The 15,590-nt window shown below is 41.5% G+C and overlaps 1 protein-coding gene across 4 annotated transcripts in view; it reads right to left on the bottom strand.

Moving 5' to 3' along the window:
• LOC107993373 (chaoptin) overlaps nt 1–15,590 on the bottom strand; it is a 97,854-nt gene that overhangs the window by 77,709 nt on the left and 4,555 nt on the right. For all 4 annotated transcript variants that reach the window (XM_062078223.1, XM_062078225.1, XM_062078226.1 and 1 more), the window contains exon 2: nt 13,438–14,018. In XM_062078223.1, the coding sequence (XP_061934207.1) occupies nt 13,438–13,489 (52 nt within the window). In that variant the 5' untranslated portion in view covers nt 13,490–14,018. The remainder of the gene's footprint in view (nt 1–13,437; nt 14,019–15,590) is intronic.

Raw genomic sequence — 15,590 nt, 5'->3', positions numbered from 1 at the left:
TCGCTATTCGACGCAATTAATTAAAAGAGAAATCAGCATAACGTCACGGATGGAAATTGTTTGAAATCCGCTCGACGCGGCTACGACGTTGTTTGACATTAATTGAATCACCGATTTTTTTTTCCTTTTTTTTTCTTTCCTTTTTTTTTTTTTTTTTTTCCACGTTAATTTCGATCGATCTCGCAGCGATTTCCCAATGATTATTCGCAAAAATAAAATCCTCGTTGAAATTCCTTCTAACCAAATTCCCTCCCCATTCTTCGCCCATCGTTGTCGTTCCAGACATTTGCTTTGTGTCAACATTAGATGGGTAAATAAAACGCGGAAGGAAACGTCTGCTGCTGAGAAGGAAGGAAGGAAGGAAGGAAGGAAGGAAAGAGGAAAAAGAAGAGAAGAAGAAGGGGGAGGGGTTGAGAAAGATCGTCGCGAGCAAAGTGCGATCCATCAAGATGAAAAAAAAAAAAAGAAAGAAAGAAAAAAAAGAAGAAAAGAAAAAAAACGTACCACGACCAAGACGCGTTTACTTTCTCGTAGCACTCCACAGGTACTTCGTTATTTTTCGAGTTCACCGAACCTTCTCTCTCTCTCTCTCTCTCTCTCTCTCTCGTCTCGCGATGAGTTTGCTTCATTAGCTTTGTATATATAAATTTTTCACTGGAGACCGAAAAGAAAAGGACGAGGAAGTCGAAAAGAGACGGAGAGGATAAATGAAAAAGGGACAAAAGGCGGAGTTTTTACGGATCGTTTGAATGCGTTCTGTTTTCGAGACGACGATTTTTTTTTCTTTCTTTCTTTTTTTCGATGAATAAATGACAAAAAAACGAGAAGAAACGGGTTTTACACACGCCAGGATTGATAAATAGTATTTTCCACGACTTCGTCATCTTGAAGGAGATCGGAAACATCCGTGTTGGACAATAGCTCCCCGGGTTTCCCCATTTTTCTTCTTCTCCTTTTATTTAGACGAAAGAGACGCGTTTAAGCGGGGGATTAACCTCATCTCGCGGCGAACGATTACGATATCAACTCTTGATTAAAATTTTATACGCGCGAGGAAGACTCATTGTTGGAAGGGGGGGAAGTGAGGCGACGAACGAGCGGATTTACGATAACGTCGTTATCTGGATTTAATTTCTTTTGCTGCAGCTTGCGCGTCAAAAGACACGGAAGGAATTCAAGCATAACGATGCCCCCTCTCCCCCCGTTCTTTCGTTCGAAACCTCTTTTTTTAAATGATTATTTGAGAGAAAGCGTTATCTCTTGTTGAAACGTAATGAAATTAATTACTTCTTGGCGGGGATGAAAGGGAAAAAATGTAGGAATCGAGAAACACGAGAGGAGAAACTTGAAAGTGACTCTTGAAAGTTTTGGGTCTTTTGATAAAAGCGTTATTATTATTTCTTTTTTATTTTTATTTCTAACTTGGATATTTTATCTTGAAACTTGGATATTGCGTATATACGTGTACCAGAAATAAGATTTGGGATGTCAAATGCTCCGTCGAAAAGTTGTAAAACGAAAATATGAAATTCGAAAGGGAATAATTAGAAGCGATATTATTTATTATGTATCTGCGCGAATTGTGTGTCTACTGTTTTGTAATCATTAAATTAATATTAGTTTTTGTTTAACATTAATTATCGTTATTATAATTAGCATTCCATTTCAAAATAGCCACAACCTCCTCGCGCAATGTACAATATCGACAACATCGAACGAATCATTAATTCGTTGCACCACTCTATTAACCACGTATACGTATATTATTTATTCTTCCTTCGTAAACTTTTTCCTATGAAATTCCCCGCAAAAGAAAAGAAAAAAAGAATCGATATTCTTTTTTTTTCTTTTTTTAGAAAAATCTCTCGTTACCTCGAATCCCAATTGTTATTTTTGTTTACAACTTTTCCACGAAGCGTTTACGCGATATAAACAAGCTTAAACCTGATATTGAAAAAAAGAAATTGGAGAATAACAACGCGACAAAGTGTCTGTGTCGTTCCCTCTCGTTAATTTATATCGCTAGTAATTTATGTACTAGTCCGGAATAGCATTAATCGCGCTATTCCTCCCGAGAGTTGGGGGGACAAGAAAGGACAGGCAAGTAATCGAGGAGACGTTTCAGCAAATGAAACCGAGATGGTTTGGCGGGGGACGAGAAAACTGACAGTTTAAAGCGGGGCTGCGAGTATTCGCTGTCTCGATTAGTGGCGGCCATTATAAACGAGGCGGCCACCGGTTGAAAGGGAAGAAAGAGAGGCGGAGAGTGGCGGTGAAAATCAGTTTAAGCCCCGGGAAGAGAATGCGAGAGGGCCGCGAGGAGAGGACAGAATAATGGATGGTAGGCCCGTAGTGTCACGTGCAGCGTACCGAAACCGCGCCGTCCGCACACACTCTCCATGGTGTTAATCAAACGGCATATGAGGTAACCCGGTGAAAAGGCAGTTACGGAGGTGACTCGGTGAAAAGCCACCGTTTGCAAAGGAGAGCGTGTACAGAAGGCACTTTGCTTAACTCGTTTCGTTATTTCGACTCTCTCTCTGTGAATTGCCCCGTAATTGTAAGCGGGCCGCATCGTGTATTACCTCTCTTTCTCCCTCTGTGTCCGATGGATGCGTTTATGAAGCGATAACTTGCTTATATATTAAAGAGAAAGAGAGAGAGAGAGAGGGAGGGAGGAAATTAAAAGTTTATATTAACACGAGTTAGAGAATTTAATGAACCTAATTTAATAAACTGTGATACGGATAAATTGAAGGAGGAAGAAAGGACGAAAAAAAGAAGTTTAATTCCCTTTTCTACGAACGAGATTAGGCATAAAATCAAGCGTGAAGCGTTCTGTAAAAATAAATGCGATCAAATTATTGGATGTACGAATAACTTCTCGGATTCTCAATTCGATAAGTTTGATAATTTACGAATTGAACGTCGGCCAGGCGAAATGTAAATTAATTAGGAATAAAGTAAAGTGGAAATTTTCATTTATACATATAATACCATCGTATTTTCCGAACGAGAAAGGACTGCATTATCCTCTATATCCTTTCGAGTGAAATCTAATGGATAACGTATTCCCCACATCCACATCCACCGCAATCGATATCGAACCGGCATTCGAAACCGGCATTTAAATAAAAAGTGGTATTCGATAGCGGCGGGCTGCGCTACGAGACGCCTCCATCTCCATTTTCTCGCTCTCGCTCGTTCATCATTACGCTACATTCTTCGTAAACGTTTCACGTTTAAAGCGCAACATCCGCTCGATATTTTTCAATAAATCCACGCACCGGATCCTCCACGCCGCCCCATCAACGTGTCGTTCTCCAACGAGTCGCGTTTCAATCATCGTCCTGGACACTGTGATACAGCCTCGCGACCGGTAAAGGGGATGCTTCATCCAGGAATTTCGGCGCACGTGGCACATTGTATTTCCTTCAACAGGCCGTCCATCAAAGTGTTAAGAGACGGCATACGCGCTGGGACAGGATGGAAATGATTCGTGCACACAGAGAGGGAGACAGACAGAGAGAGAGAGAGGTACGAGAGGCAACGAGGCGAGTGCTCCAGGTTCTGTAATTCGGAGACCCGATCATCTGTAATCCACGACCGCCATTCTCCCCAATTCGAGACTCGATTATCACACGCGAGATATTATGCTGGACCTCGTTGACAGGTCTCCGTTGGCACTCAATCAAACCGCGAAGCGGATTGATGGAGTTCTCCATTCTCTCCATTCTCCCCCTCCCTCTAATAGGGCCAATGGAACGGGGTTTAAAGGTGTTCGATGAAACTCTATTATCGATTCGGATAGAGGATACGAACGATTGAAATCACTGTTGAAATCGATTACTGAGAATGATATTTTAAACGGTTTGTTAATTTCGTTTTATTATCCTGTTTGTAACATCGGATCAGCGAATTCGATTGTTCAGTATTACAATTCTTTCGAATAATCGAGAAAAATAGAAACGGAGACCCTTGGATGAGAAATTATATTAAAGAAAAAAAACGATCGAGGATAGTTTGACAAAGGGGAGGGTTAATTCGATGAAAATAAATGTAAATCGTTCCCGTTATTCGATGAATTTTATCTCCCGAGTTTAAAAGCTCCGGTGTCGATCTTTTCTTTCGTGGCGTAGTCGTAATGGAAAGGTCGTGGAACGGGAGAGAAGACGAATGCACGAATGTAAAAGCAAGGGGATTGGAACCGGGTGCGGAATATATATATATACGTACAGGTGGAAAGATCGAGATTTCCGTGGAGCATGACGAGAGCATCGGTGTTGTCGATGAGAGGGACCAATCGACGATGAAACGCGAACGTCGGGACGCGACGTTCCAGAAAATTTCCACGACACCGGTTCCCCGCTTATCTCCACGAGTGGCATTTTATCAGGATATTTTGCACGAAGAGGTGGAGAGAGAGAGAGAGCAAAAGGCAAGAGGAAGGACGACTCGCAGAGATCCTAGAGACGAATGGCTCGTGGATCCGAGATAAAGCCAGGAGAATATAATTACTTAGGTTTGGCGAAGGGAGAAAAAGTACCCCCCTTTCCGTCGTGCCTTTAATTTCGAAATATCGTTTTATTCATCTCGGACCACGAGTCGGGAGCGTAGACATTAAAGAGAAAGAACTTATTGCTTTTTCTCCACGATGCGCCCCGTGGTTCCGTACTTTCCACGAAATTAATGGCCGATGTTGTTCCGGGCGTAACTCGCGTATCGCCGTGCCGACCTAGCAATTACCTTCAAGTAACCCGCGTAACGCTTCTAATTAATTAGCCCGGCCTCCTCCGTTCTTCTCGCGGGAATAAATATATTTCCGCGATCCTGAGATTATTTTGTTGCCCGCCCGGTTATATAGGCGTCCAGGGGACGTGAAATTCGCCCGTCAAGATGAACAAAGTTAAAAAGTTTCGAGGATTTTCGAGAGAAACTTGTTCAAACTTTGGGAAACTCGTCTTGTTCGTGCTCGGGAGAAGATTATTCCCATCGCTATTTTTTAAACGAGAGCTACGCGGACCAAATAAAATATTCGTGGAGTTAATAAAAATTGGAAATTATTCGAGCAAATTTCTTTCTTTCTTTCTTTCTTCTTTCTTTTTTTTTTTATGAACGAACGGAATACAAGCAATATTTTTCTTCTTTTTTTTTTTAAATAAACACGTCTATCGCGTGGAAATGGAAAATCAACGAAACTTTAAATCAGTATAATTCCGAGGAGAATAAAAATTTTCTATTAACGCGAACGAGATTATGATTACAAGCGCGAAATTTAAAATACTTTTTTCTTTCATCGATTTTTCTTCGACTTTTGTCCATCTTTTGTCGTTTGCTCCCATCACCACACGTGATCTATCTCGATCTTCGGATAAAAGCACGATTCTTAAAAGTAGTTAGTGTGCGTTTTCCAAAAAGTATATATAAGTCACTATGAGTACGATCGCGCTTATCTTAAGCGGCAAGGACGTTTCGAGTCTTTGTATCTTGATAACCGATTGAGATATCAGGATGAGACAAAAAATAATTTCGATAGTTTTTTTTCGTTATCTTCTTCTTATCTTTCGACAAGTTCCGTTTGATATAATTCGTTCTCAGTAATTTAAAAATCACATTTGAGTAAATTAAACATCTGGATATCTCCATCTACTTTTCTTTTTTCTTTTTTTTTGGCAAATTTAGCTCGACTTCTCCTCTCCGTTGAAAATTATCGGAAAACCCTCCCGAATCGTAAGATATTTTTTAAAACTGTGAATGAAAACAATTGATCGACGAAACAATGCCGAAGCGATCATCGGTCCCATTGTAACGACGAATTGATTATTGTTTCACGTTTATTGGTTTTTCATAATGCGTCAATCCACCCTCGGATAATTTATTTTCCAGAAATAAATTATCGAGGTAAAACAAGCGAACGTGTTTCCATCTATACGCAGCAATATATCTAAAAATAATCTTTCCAATCGACAAAGACATTCGAGTTTATTATTCCGTTCTCGCGATTTTTCAGGTAGAAAGAAAAAAAAGCCTCTTCCCCCTCCCTTCTCTTCTCTATCCTGTTCCATTTATTCCGTTTATTACCGATTAACGAATATAAGTCCATTTTTCTCCCCTCTCCCTCTATTGTTAAAACAAATATTCTCGCGTTTCAAATTGTTTTTTATCGCTTCCCTCTCTCTCTCCCCCTCTCTCGCTACGTCAACATTTGCGCAATTTCCGTACGAAGCGTATAAATCATTTCGACATAATTCTTCGTTTCGTTTCACGATCACTCGAAGATTTTCTTTTAGATCACAACTATTGGAAGCAATTTCAGCCATACGCATATACGTATTTTCCTTTTTCCCTTTTTCATATTTCCCCCAAGCGAGCGACGCAATTTATATCGCTCCGCGCGCACTTTGTTCGTCCGCACTTGTTCAGTTATCGCGGGGGAAGCTATTTACAATGATTCCGTTTCGGGATCGTTAAAAAAAGTCCCACGGAGGGAGGGGCGGGGGCGGAAGAATTATGATCCGGATAACTAGATTGTTGGTGGCGGTGGCGCAACATCCATCGGCCCGCATTATCCGCTATCGCTCGGCCGATAACACAGATAACGGACGGGGAGGGGGGTGATTATAAAAATCCGCTGGTCGCTTTATCGAGACCGCGTGGATGGATCGTGGAGTCGTTTCGGGCAGGAATCGCGGCGATCTGACCCCATTGTCGTGCGATAATGAAGCCGCCGCCGCCGCGGCTAGTGCTCGCTTATCGGCGGGAGCGCGGTCAGGTTATCCGGTCACCGATGAAGCTCTCAGCTTCGACCGGGAGCCTGCCGATCGCTATTTCCGCGAGAGCTGCCGATCTACCAGACCTAATTCGTTACGAACCCGCTTAATCGGTTTCTGACGACAGCTGTCGCCAATTAATTTGCCTCGCAGTTAACTTTCTCTTAGATTTAGGGGTTTCAATTAGATAAGTTCTTTCTTTTTTTGAATTCGAGATTTTATTACATAAATCGGGCACGAGATATCCTTCTAATTCGTCATCGAACTTTCTCGATGCGCTCGAACGATCGTCTGAAATTTGAAGTTTTAAATCTTTGGTTTTTGAAATTGTTGCACTGGAAACTGTCAGAGCGCTCATCTTGAAAACGAAAGAACGTTGTTTCCGGAATAAACGGTGAAGAATTCGAATTCGAAGGTTGCTAATATTTGAAAGAATCTTAAAAGAATTATCGTCTCCTTTTGTCGTTCGAAATTCTCTGAAATGAGAAAACAATGTAACTGCGTTGCTCGCGAGGAGAAGATTCGATGATCCTTCTTCTGTTCCAAATATTTCTCTTGGAAAATAGAGCGAGGTGAACGAAAAATATCTTCAAGGGGAAACGGATCTTGGCTATCCGGCAAAGGCGACGCTCTTATAAATTCGCTAAACTATTTCGCGAACAATGTACATGAATCGTTATTAATCGAACAATGAACTGAAGAGCTACAGGCAATCAAGAATGGTCGTTAAATTCAAACGCGGCCGCGATACTCTAACGAGCTCGTCAAGATCGCTTTGTTAAAGAGTAACTTATATTCGTTAGGAGTTGAGTAATTAATTTCATATAGTACGGCGAACAATGCCTCGTTGAAAGTTTGTTGAATTCCTGTCGTTTCGATGCATACCAATCTCGCAAAAACCGTGTCTCGCTCTTGTCGCGACAAACCATGCCTCCTCCCCCCTCGTGTTTTCTTTCTTCGCGTTAAACACAGACAGTGGAATTGAACGGCAAGAACACCGTAATTCCGAAAGCGGTTCAACTTCAAAATTCCCCTCTCCCCGCATATAATTATCCATATTGGAACAGGTTGTTTCGTAATTTATCACGTTCACTCTGCGCCTTCCAAACCTGTCAAAATCGCAGCGAATGTTTTGTCCCTTCCTGCTTAGGGTGAGCATCGATCGCTGATTGTTGCCCCAATGCATATTATTCGAATATTCTCCTTAATGGAGAATAATGATAACGATAAAAAGGATCACGATTAGATTAGGTAAATATGATTGCAAAATTAACTTGGAGGTAAATTCGAAAAATTATCCGCAATCACTCTAGCTTTCGACGCTTGCTCGTTTCATTTCGCGATATTTATCGAACGGGGGGCGAAAGGAAATTAACACATACACATGGTTAACCCGTCAGACTCATCGAAATTCGGTTGGGCACGTAAGGTTGGTAGCTCGTAAGGTCGAGACGCGCGTAAATTTCCCCGGCAAGCTCGGATTCTCGGAAGGGACGTTAGGTAATGCTTGCGGTCGTGGAGGAATGCACGGAGAAACCCCCTTGGAGCACCGTTTACAAGGATCTCTTGCAATTACTATCGCGTCGGCGCCCCGTTCCTTCCGGCACGAGATCAGCCGGCTGACACCCGTTTCGCCTCGGTAATTCCCTCCAATTCCTCGTTTCCCCCTCTAATCCCGAAGAATGTCATTAAACGGTGCTGCCAAACCCCCTTAAAGGACATCTTGGAATGACCAACAACCCCTCTCTTCCCCCCACAAAGAAAATTTCGCTCCTCCGCGAAAGAGATATTAAAAAAATCCCTTTGAAATTTCCCTTCCTCTCCCTTTTTACCACGGACGAGAAACTCTGTCAATATTAATCCGACCTCGTCCAACAAACGGTTGGCCGGAACAACACGAGGGGGAGGCGCACACGCCGTTCGTATACTCGTATTTCGTAACGCGACGTCATAAATCTTGCGCCCTTTACGTTGGATAAATTATATACACATCCCGTGAACGCATCGGGATGGCGTCTTCCGCGAGAAACGGGAGTGGACGTTTCTTTGGCCGCGTACCAAAAGTGCGGCGCGCTTTCGAGTGGCCGGCAAATATCTCTGTCCGTGGACCGTGAATGGATGGAAACGTCGCCCGAGGAAATCTTCCGATCTTTCTTTGCATCGTTGCAATTAGTTTAATTAATCAAACCCCCTTTTCGGGGCCATCTTCGAGGCGATCGAAAGTTTTATCTCTTTCTGGAACCTTGCGCGAGAAATTCTTCGCATTCGAAATTGGAAATCGTGGTTTCCAATCCTTGTTTAACCTCGAACCGGTGTTATATATTTTCGTAGAACGGGGGGAGGGGCGGAAATAAATTTCAGCGTGGGCGCAAATATTGACGGGAGTCAATTATTTGCAGAAAAGGGAACTACGGCTTGTTCGCACTCGGCCAACTATTTATTCAATTACGGAGGAGGGGTCGTTATTTTGTCGCGAGGCGAGAGATTTCCTACGAGGAGGAGGGAAAGGGGTCGTCTCCGCTTCGTAACTCTGGATTATCTGCTAATTTTCTAATTGCCTTTCGCGTCTCGTGACTACGAAATCGTTTCGAATTTGTTTTTCGACCGTAACGCTTGTTTAATCCCCGTGTTAAAATTCCGAGATGAATATTATTACGCGAAAGATAAATATCGGGGATTATTTATTTCCCTTCTATGAAATCGCGTGACACGCTTTGATTTATGTATAATTTTTTTACGTATTTATAATAATTAATTTTCGTAAATTGAACGACAAGTACATAGTCGAGATGGACGATTCGAGATGGAAATGGTTTCGGTTCAAATTCCTTCTCCATGGAGATATTTTCTTTAACGTGTTCCCTGCGTAAGTCGGGAAGAATCGGGATATTTCGAAGGATAATTCAATTTTTTACGACCCTCCAGGTTTTGAAAAAAAAACCTTCTTCGTTTACGAATTATTCGGAGGAAGAGCCGCGAAACTCGGCTCGAAGGAAAGAATTTAATTAGCTATTTCGTTCCATCCGCGAAATCCCGACCGCGAAACACGAGCGTTATCTCGATTCTGGCATCGACGTGAATTTGGTTAAATAAGCGAATTCCCTCTGTTTTCCGTGGAATTCGAGCCGAGTAATTCGGCGTCGATCGTTTATGCGCGAATCGTATCGTATTTAACGGTGTAATCGGTGACAATTAATCGAAGAATATTCTGCTATCGGTAAATTTGACGAGGATTGATAAATAAACGATGAAACCGTTCGCTTCTCCTTTTAATCGGTTTCCGCGAATTTCTGCGAATCGATGCGATTTCGAATAAAAGTCACGATGTGTTAATGATCTGTAAGAATAATCGTAGGAGAATCGTTTTTGGAAAGATCAAGAAGATTATTAAGTATCTCGAATGCTTGACTGTTGATGTAATTAAATATATTCTGAGATTACTTTCGAATTATTTATTTCATATCGCGATCGTTAACGTTTTTTTTTTTTCAATTCTACGTCGTGTTCATTTTAATACGCGCACAGCAATAACTAAAGTATTTCATTTTCTCAATTTGACTTAAAATGTGAAAATTTCTCTGTTTTTAGCGAGGCGAGTGGTGTTTTATTAAATTTTTTCTCCTCAAAGTATAACATTCTTGTCAATTTAATGTTTGTTAAATAATACCGTCTTTGGCAACATCTAACGTCTAACTTAAATGGGATAATTGGATCAATAGAGGTTAATTGGATCGCTAAATTCGAAATGCAATGTGACAATTGCTACGAATCTTGAGATGAGAAAGAGCGTATCGAGAGGGAGCACGATAGACAAAACGATCGATTGAAATATCGTAACTACTTAAAATGTTAAAAAAAATCGTTAAATTAATTGGAGCGGAAAGGATGAAATCAATTATTGTGCGATAAAAACGTTGTTGTTAAATTACATCTCTCCTTAAAAGGAATACGTGTAATGCATCGCTTTCCTATAAAAATCTATCTATCGCATTTATTTGATTCAATTAACATCGTGCACAGTTTAAAAAAGAAAAAAGAAGAATATTTTTATTCAATTTTTTGAATCAAGCATTGTTAGGTATAAGTTTACTCGATGTATTACTATTGCATCATGACCAAGAAGTTTTTATATTTTTTTCCACTTCCACTTGTGTGAACGTAATTCAGTGTTGGAAGAGGTAGTCCATTTCTCTTACCTTATAAAATTTAACAAAAAAAAAAAAGCCTGTACTGCTAAAATTAATTAACTATCGTATATAGGACGGATTATTTCTCGTGAAAAAAATTTGTAATGTCGCGTTTGCCATTCGTTCAAATTAACAACAGTACGATATACAGTGGCTCGCTGTTTCACAAGGAAATTCATCTAACTCGAAAATTACGATTTTAATGAAAATTTGTACGTACTACGCAGCTCGCAATAGATTACGCATAGAGTGATTTTCATTTTTTTTTTTTTTTTGCGGAGAAATCTTTTTCAGTAGGATCAACCAGCCCAACAGTTTTCAACATTTTGTCAAATTTCTTCAAATCTCCCCTCTCTTTTCCCTTCCCCTTCACCAACGCAATAACAGAGCATTAAACTCCGAACATTTTGAATTGCAAACTTTCATTCTATCTGCCGCCATCGCGATATTGTTACATTAAAAAAAAAAAAAAAAAAAACGGAAATGCTTCGAAATTCTGAGCAGCATTGACTCTCATCCGTTCAAAATGATATTTCGATAAAAAAAAAAATAGCTTCGCATACAACCCTCGCATTGTATGCCCCGCATAATCGCAAAGTTTCAATTAGAAATTTTCATTTTTAAAAAAATAAAATGTTCGAATTCCCTTTCTCTCTTTCTCTCTCCTCCACCTAGTAGCTTTTATACAAATAAACGAAAGAGTAATTGGTATTTCATAGCGAGAATTCGTTCCCTCCACCTGGGTTGGCTTGGTTTCGTTCGAGGGTGGGCTAGGAGGGAGAGGGGGGAGGGAGAGGATAAGTTGGCGCATGCATTCGCGGAGAGGGCGAGAAAGTTTGAAGACAAATAGCGTTTGTCACGTGTGCGAAGTGTGATTACGTGCTCTCGATCGGGCCGTGTGATCCGCGAACGTAGTAAAATGTAAAACAATTTCCGACACTTTGATGCATGCCCGTACTTCCCTCGTGAATATCTCTCCTCCTCGATGTTGTTGCGCGTCCTCCCCTTTGAGACCCGCTCGATTTCGTTCCCTTCGACACCCGTGTGTTTAATATATCCCTTACTCCGTGAATTTCACCTTTACATCCATATCCGAGAATCATTTTCAGAGAGAAAGAGCAACGTTTCAATCGACTCGAAAGTTAGAAGACAAATATAGCGTGAGGAGAGGAACGGGATAATCGAAGTTGCACGATTATTCTTATTCCGCTAGAACTTTAAGCTTTCGAGCTTTCGAGGGGCGGGAGGAGGTGAAGCGTGAAAATGTTCCTCGCCTGTTCTCAGGTAGGGAAATTTTCTCCATGTATTCTCAAAATTGTTGACAACGTTGAAACGTTGTGTTTCGTGTCAATTTTTTATTTTTTTCCATCTTATATCTCTTTCCTCTTCCTTTTCGTATTCATAAATACGATCGATATTTTAAATCGAACGCAGAAAATGATCCATTTCAAACGACACTTCAATATTTTTCTGCTTTGGAAGCAGAAAAAATTAAATCGTCCAATAGAGTAAAACCAAATTACCATTTATAAGAAATCTCATTCGCGAAAAACCGTTCACATTTTATGTTTCGTCGTTTATTAAACTCATCTTTCTTCTTCTTCTTCTTCTCGGAATAGAATCGAAAATCGAGAGGGGGGATGCGTTTTCGACGCGATACACATTTTTCTCTTTTTTTCCCCCGCGTCAAACGCACTTAGCCGCAGTGGTTGCAGATGGGGAAAAAGCGCAGGTGATGGGGAAAAACAAGTTGGCGCAAAGAGAGATTTTAGCCTTATTCGTGCTGACGGGGGAACGCGAAAAATTCAGGCGGGAATTCGCAAACAAAGGGAAAACAATTTATCCGGCAAATGGACGGTCGATCGGCCGATTGAAAATTTTCACCATGTTTCCTTCCCGACACAGCCCACCTCGCGGATATATAAACGGATTAAGCTCCGTCAAAGTAAAGCAGAACGGCCAGGAAACAAAGGAGGCGCGCGGATCTTTCTGATCTTTCGACACGCTTCCGAAATTCTGAATAAATGTCGTCGCTGTACAATTGTTCTTTACAAATTTCATCGTTTATTAATATAAATATCATAAACTCTATATATATATATATATCGATAGCCAGTTTAAAAATAAACGATCTCGACGATATCTACATATAATATACTTATTAACACGTCTTCTCTCCAGAAGAAGAAAAAAAAACAAACAACAATGTTTCCAATATTACGAGCCTCCCCTTTCGAGCATCACTCGCGCAAAAAATCGAATGGAAGTAGCGTGTCGAGCAATCTATCCATCGATATACGATAAAACGTAGCGCGGCGGGGACGAATGATCCGGGTTGACGCACGATCAAGATGATTAATCACAGATGGAAGGATATCGAGGATAAATTAATCTCTGCTACGTAGGAGGTTTTACGGGTCCGTTCAACTCGAGATCGAGTTGTATAATTTTCGAAAACGCCTCGACACTCTTTTACTTACCCATAGAGGAGAACGCGCGGGGGGAGAAGATAACGGCGCGTCGCACAGGCATCCCGATCCACACCAGCGTAATTCCACTTTGACACTGGCAAGTCACTAGCACGCGCGAACACCAAGGCGAGTCGTCCCCGTCGTGGTGGCCATCGTAATCCGCTTCTAGTAACGATTGGCGGCCTCCTCCAGTTCGATCGGCATGATTGCTGGCTTCTCGATTGAACGGGGCCGGCCGAGCGTCAGTCGCGGGCGAGCGTGAACACAGGGGGGGAGGAGAGGGGCATCGTCTACTTTCGAGGCGAGCCGTGATCAAACGTTGTTTCACGCACGACGATTCTCATCGCGATTCGACCTCGTGCGGGGAGCAGGAGGAGGAGGCGGTGGTGGTCGTTGGCGCCTTCACCTTCGCCCAGACTGGATTCTCTACGTCGATTCCATCGATTGTTCTTTTCGCGGGGGCGGTCGAGGAACTGCTGCTCGAACCCAGGTAGGTCCCTTCTTCCTCCCTTGCTCCTCCCTCCGAGATACGCCGGATTCTTGGGATGATTGTAATTGCGGGTGTACTCGCGGTTCCTCCTTCTCCTTCCCTGCGCAATAAACGATTTCTCCGTGATTTCCGGTGATTTTGATTGAAGGGAAGGGAAAATGGAAGCTATCCTCGTCCTCGAATTTTGGCAATAGAAGATTTTAAGCGTGAATATTCTCTGGAAGGAATGAAAAACCGATTTTGGGATGAGTTTAACGGAGCTCGATCGTCGGATAATTTCTATTAAATTCTTGATCTTCGTTATGAGATATGAACGCGTTTCCATGGATACGGATGTGGAAGCGGAAGGAAAATCGCGGCGACGACGAAAAAATCTCGTTGGAGAAAAATTTCTAAACGCATCGGTCGTATAAACGGATCGTATTCTTTTAACGAGGATTGGAAAAAAGGGAAAAAAGAGAAAACCAATTAATTATTCGAATCGCTGTCCTCGAATCGCATCGCTTTATGGAACTCCGATAAATTCCTCGATTTATCGGTTGCGCACAAAGGCACAGCGGGGAAATTATCGAGTAATTAGCGACAGGATGATCAAGGAAATAGGATTTTGCCTATTTGTGGATGGAGAGGGGAGAGAGGGGGTGAGTAGTGAAAAAGCGTGTTGGAAATATCGAGTGAAATTCGCCGTTTCCCTGTTTTTCTCGCGCGCCACCAAATTTTTCCGCGATGGGAAAAATGCGGGAAGATAAATCTGCGGCGGGGAGGGGATGGAGGGATGGGAAACGGAGGTGATAGGGGCGGTTCGATCGGTTTAATCGTTAATTCACGGCGTATCCGCTGTTCCTCCGAATTTTCGGCCACGGCGAACGAGTACCGTGTACATTGTTAATTGCCAGCGACCGCTAATTGAAGTTGGCGCGCGTGCGCCACCGGATATCTGCTATCGAAATTGCTACGTGTTTACCGCGAGAAAAAAAAAGAGAAACGACTTTTTTCCTAAACTAGAAAATTTTTTTCCCCACCTTTCGAATTGCTTTGCTGCTGGAATTCGCGAAACATAAACATAATTTACGCTGATTTTCACGCGAAATCGCTAAATTCCAATTTTTAGGATTCGAACGCAGCGTTGTAATATTGTCGAATTATGGGGACGGAAAAGAAGAGAAGAGAAGGGAAAAACGAGATACCGATTCAAGTATTTGGACAAAGTTTAATTTCGAAAAGGAGAAAAGTTATTGATTTAAGGATAATTCGAAATTGAAAATTGCAAATGTTAATTTCAATTTTCCTCTATTTTTTGTTTCCTTCTTCTATATTTTAATCTTGTTTCCTCTGCGAATTTCATGAAACAATGCAAAGTAATTTCGGATCCCCGACAATGTACAATGGGCAAAAAATTCGCGAAATAATTTTTTTTCTTTTTGTTTTCCAATATTGACAAAACTGCAACAATTTTTTCCCTATTGAACCGTATCACCGATTCTCTATTATTATTTCAAATTTCACGATCGCATGACTCGTGTGCAGCGACAATGTTTTTACCGGATATTCGTTCCAATTTATAACATTATTCCGTTTCTTGTTCACAAGTGAAACAAAATATTTCAGATAATCTTTATAGAAAATATATAACGAGCTACGATATCGAATTAAGAGAAATATTTTTCTGGTA

The sequence above is a fragment of the Apis cerana genome, linkage group LG8 (assembly GCF_029169275.1).
Source record: "Apis cerana isolate GH-2021 linkage group LG8, AcerK_1.0, whole genome shotgun sequence".
Classification (NCBI taxonomy): domain Eukaryota; kingdom Metazoa; phylum Arthropoda; class Insecta; order Hymenoptera; family Apidae; genus Apis; species Apis cerana.
The sequence above is the reverse complement of the archived record's forward strand: the minus strand, read 5'-3'. Positions and strand labels throughout refer to the sequence as shown.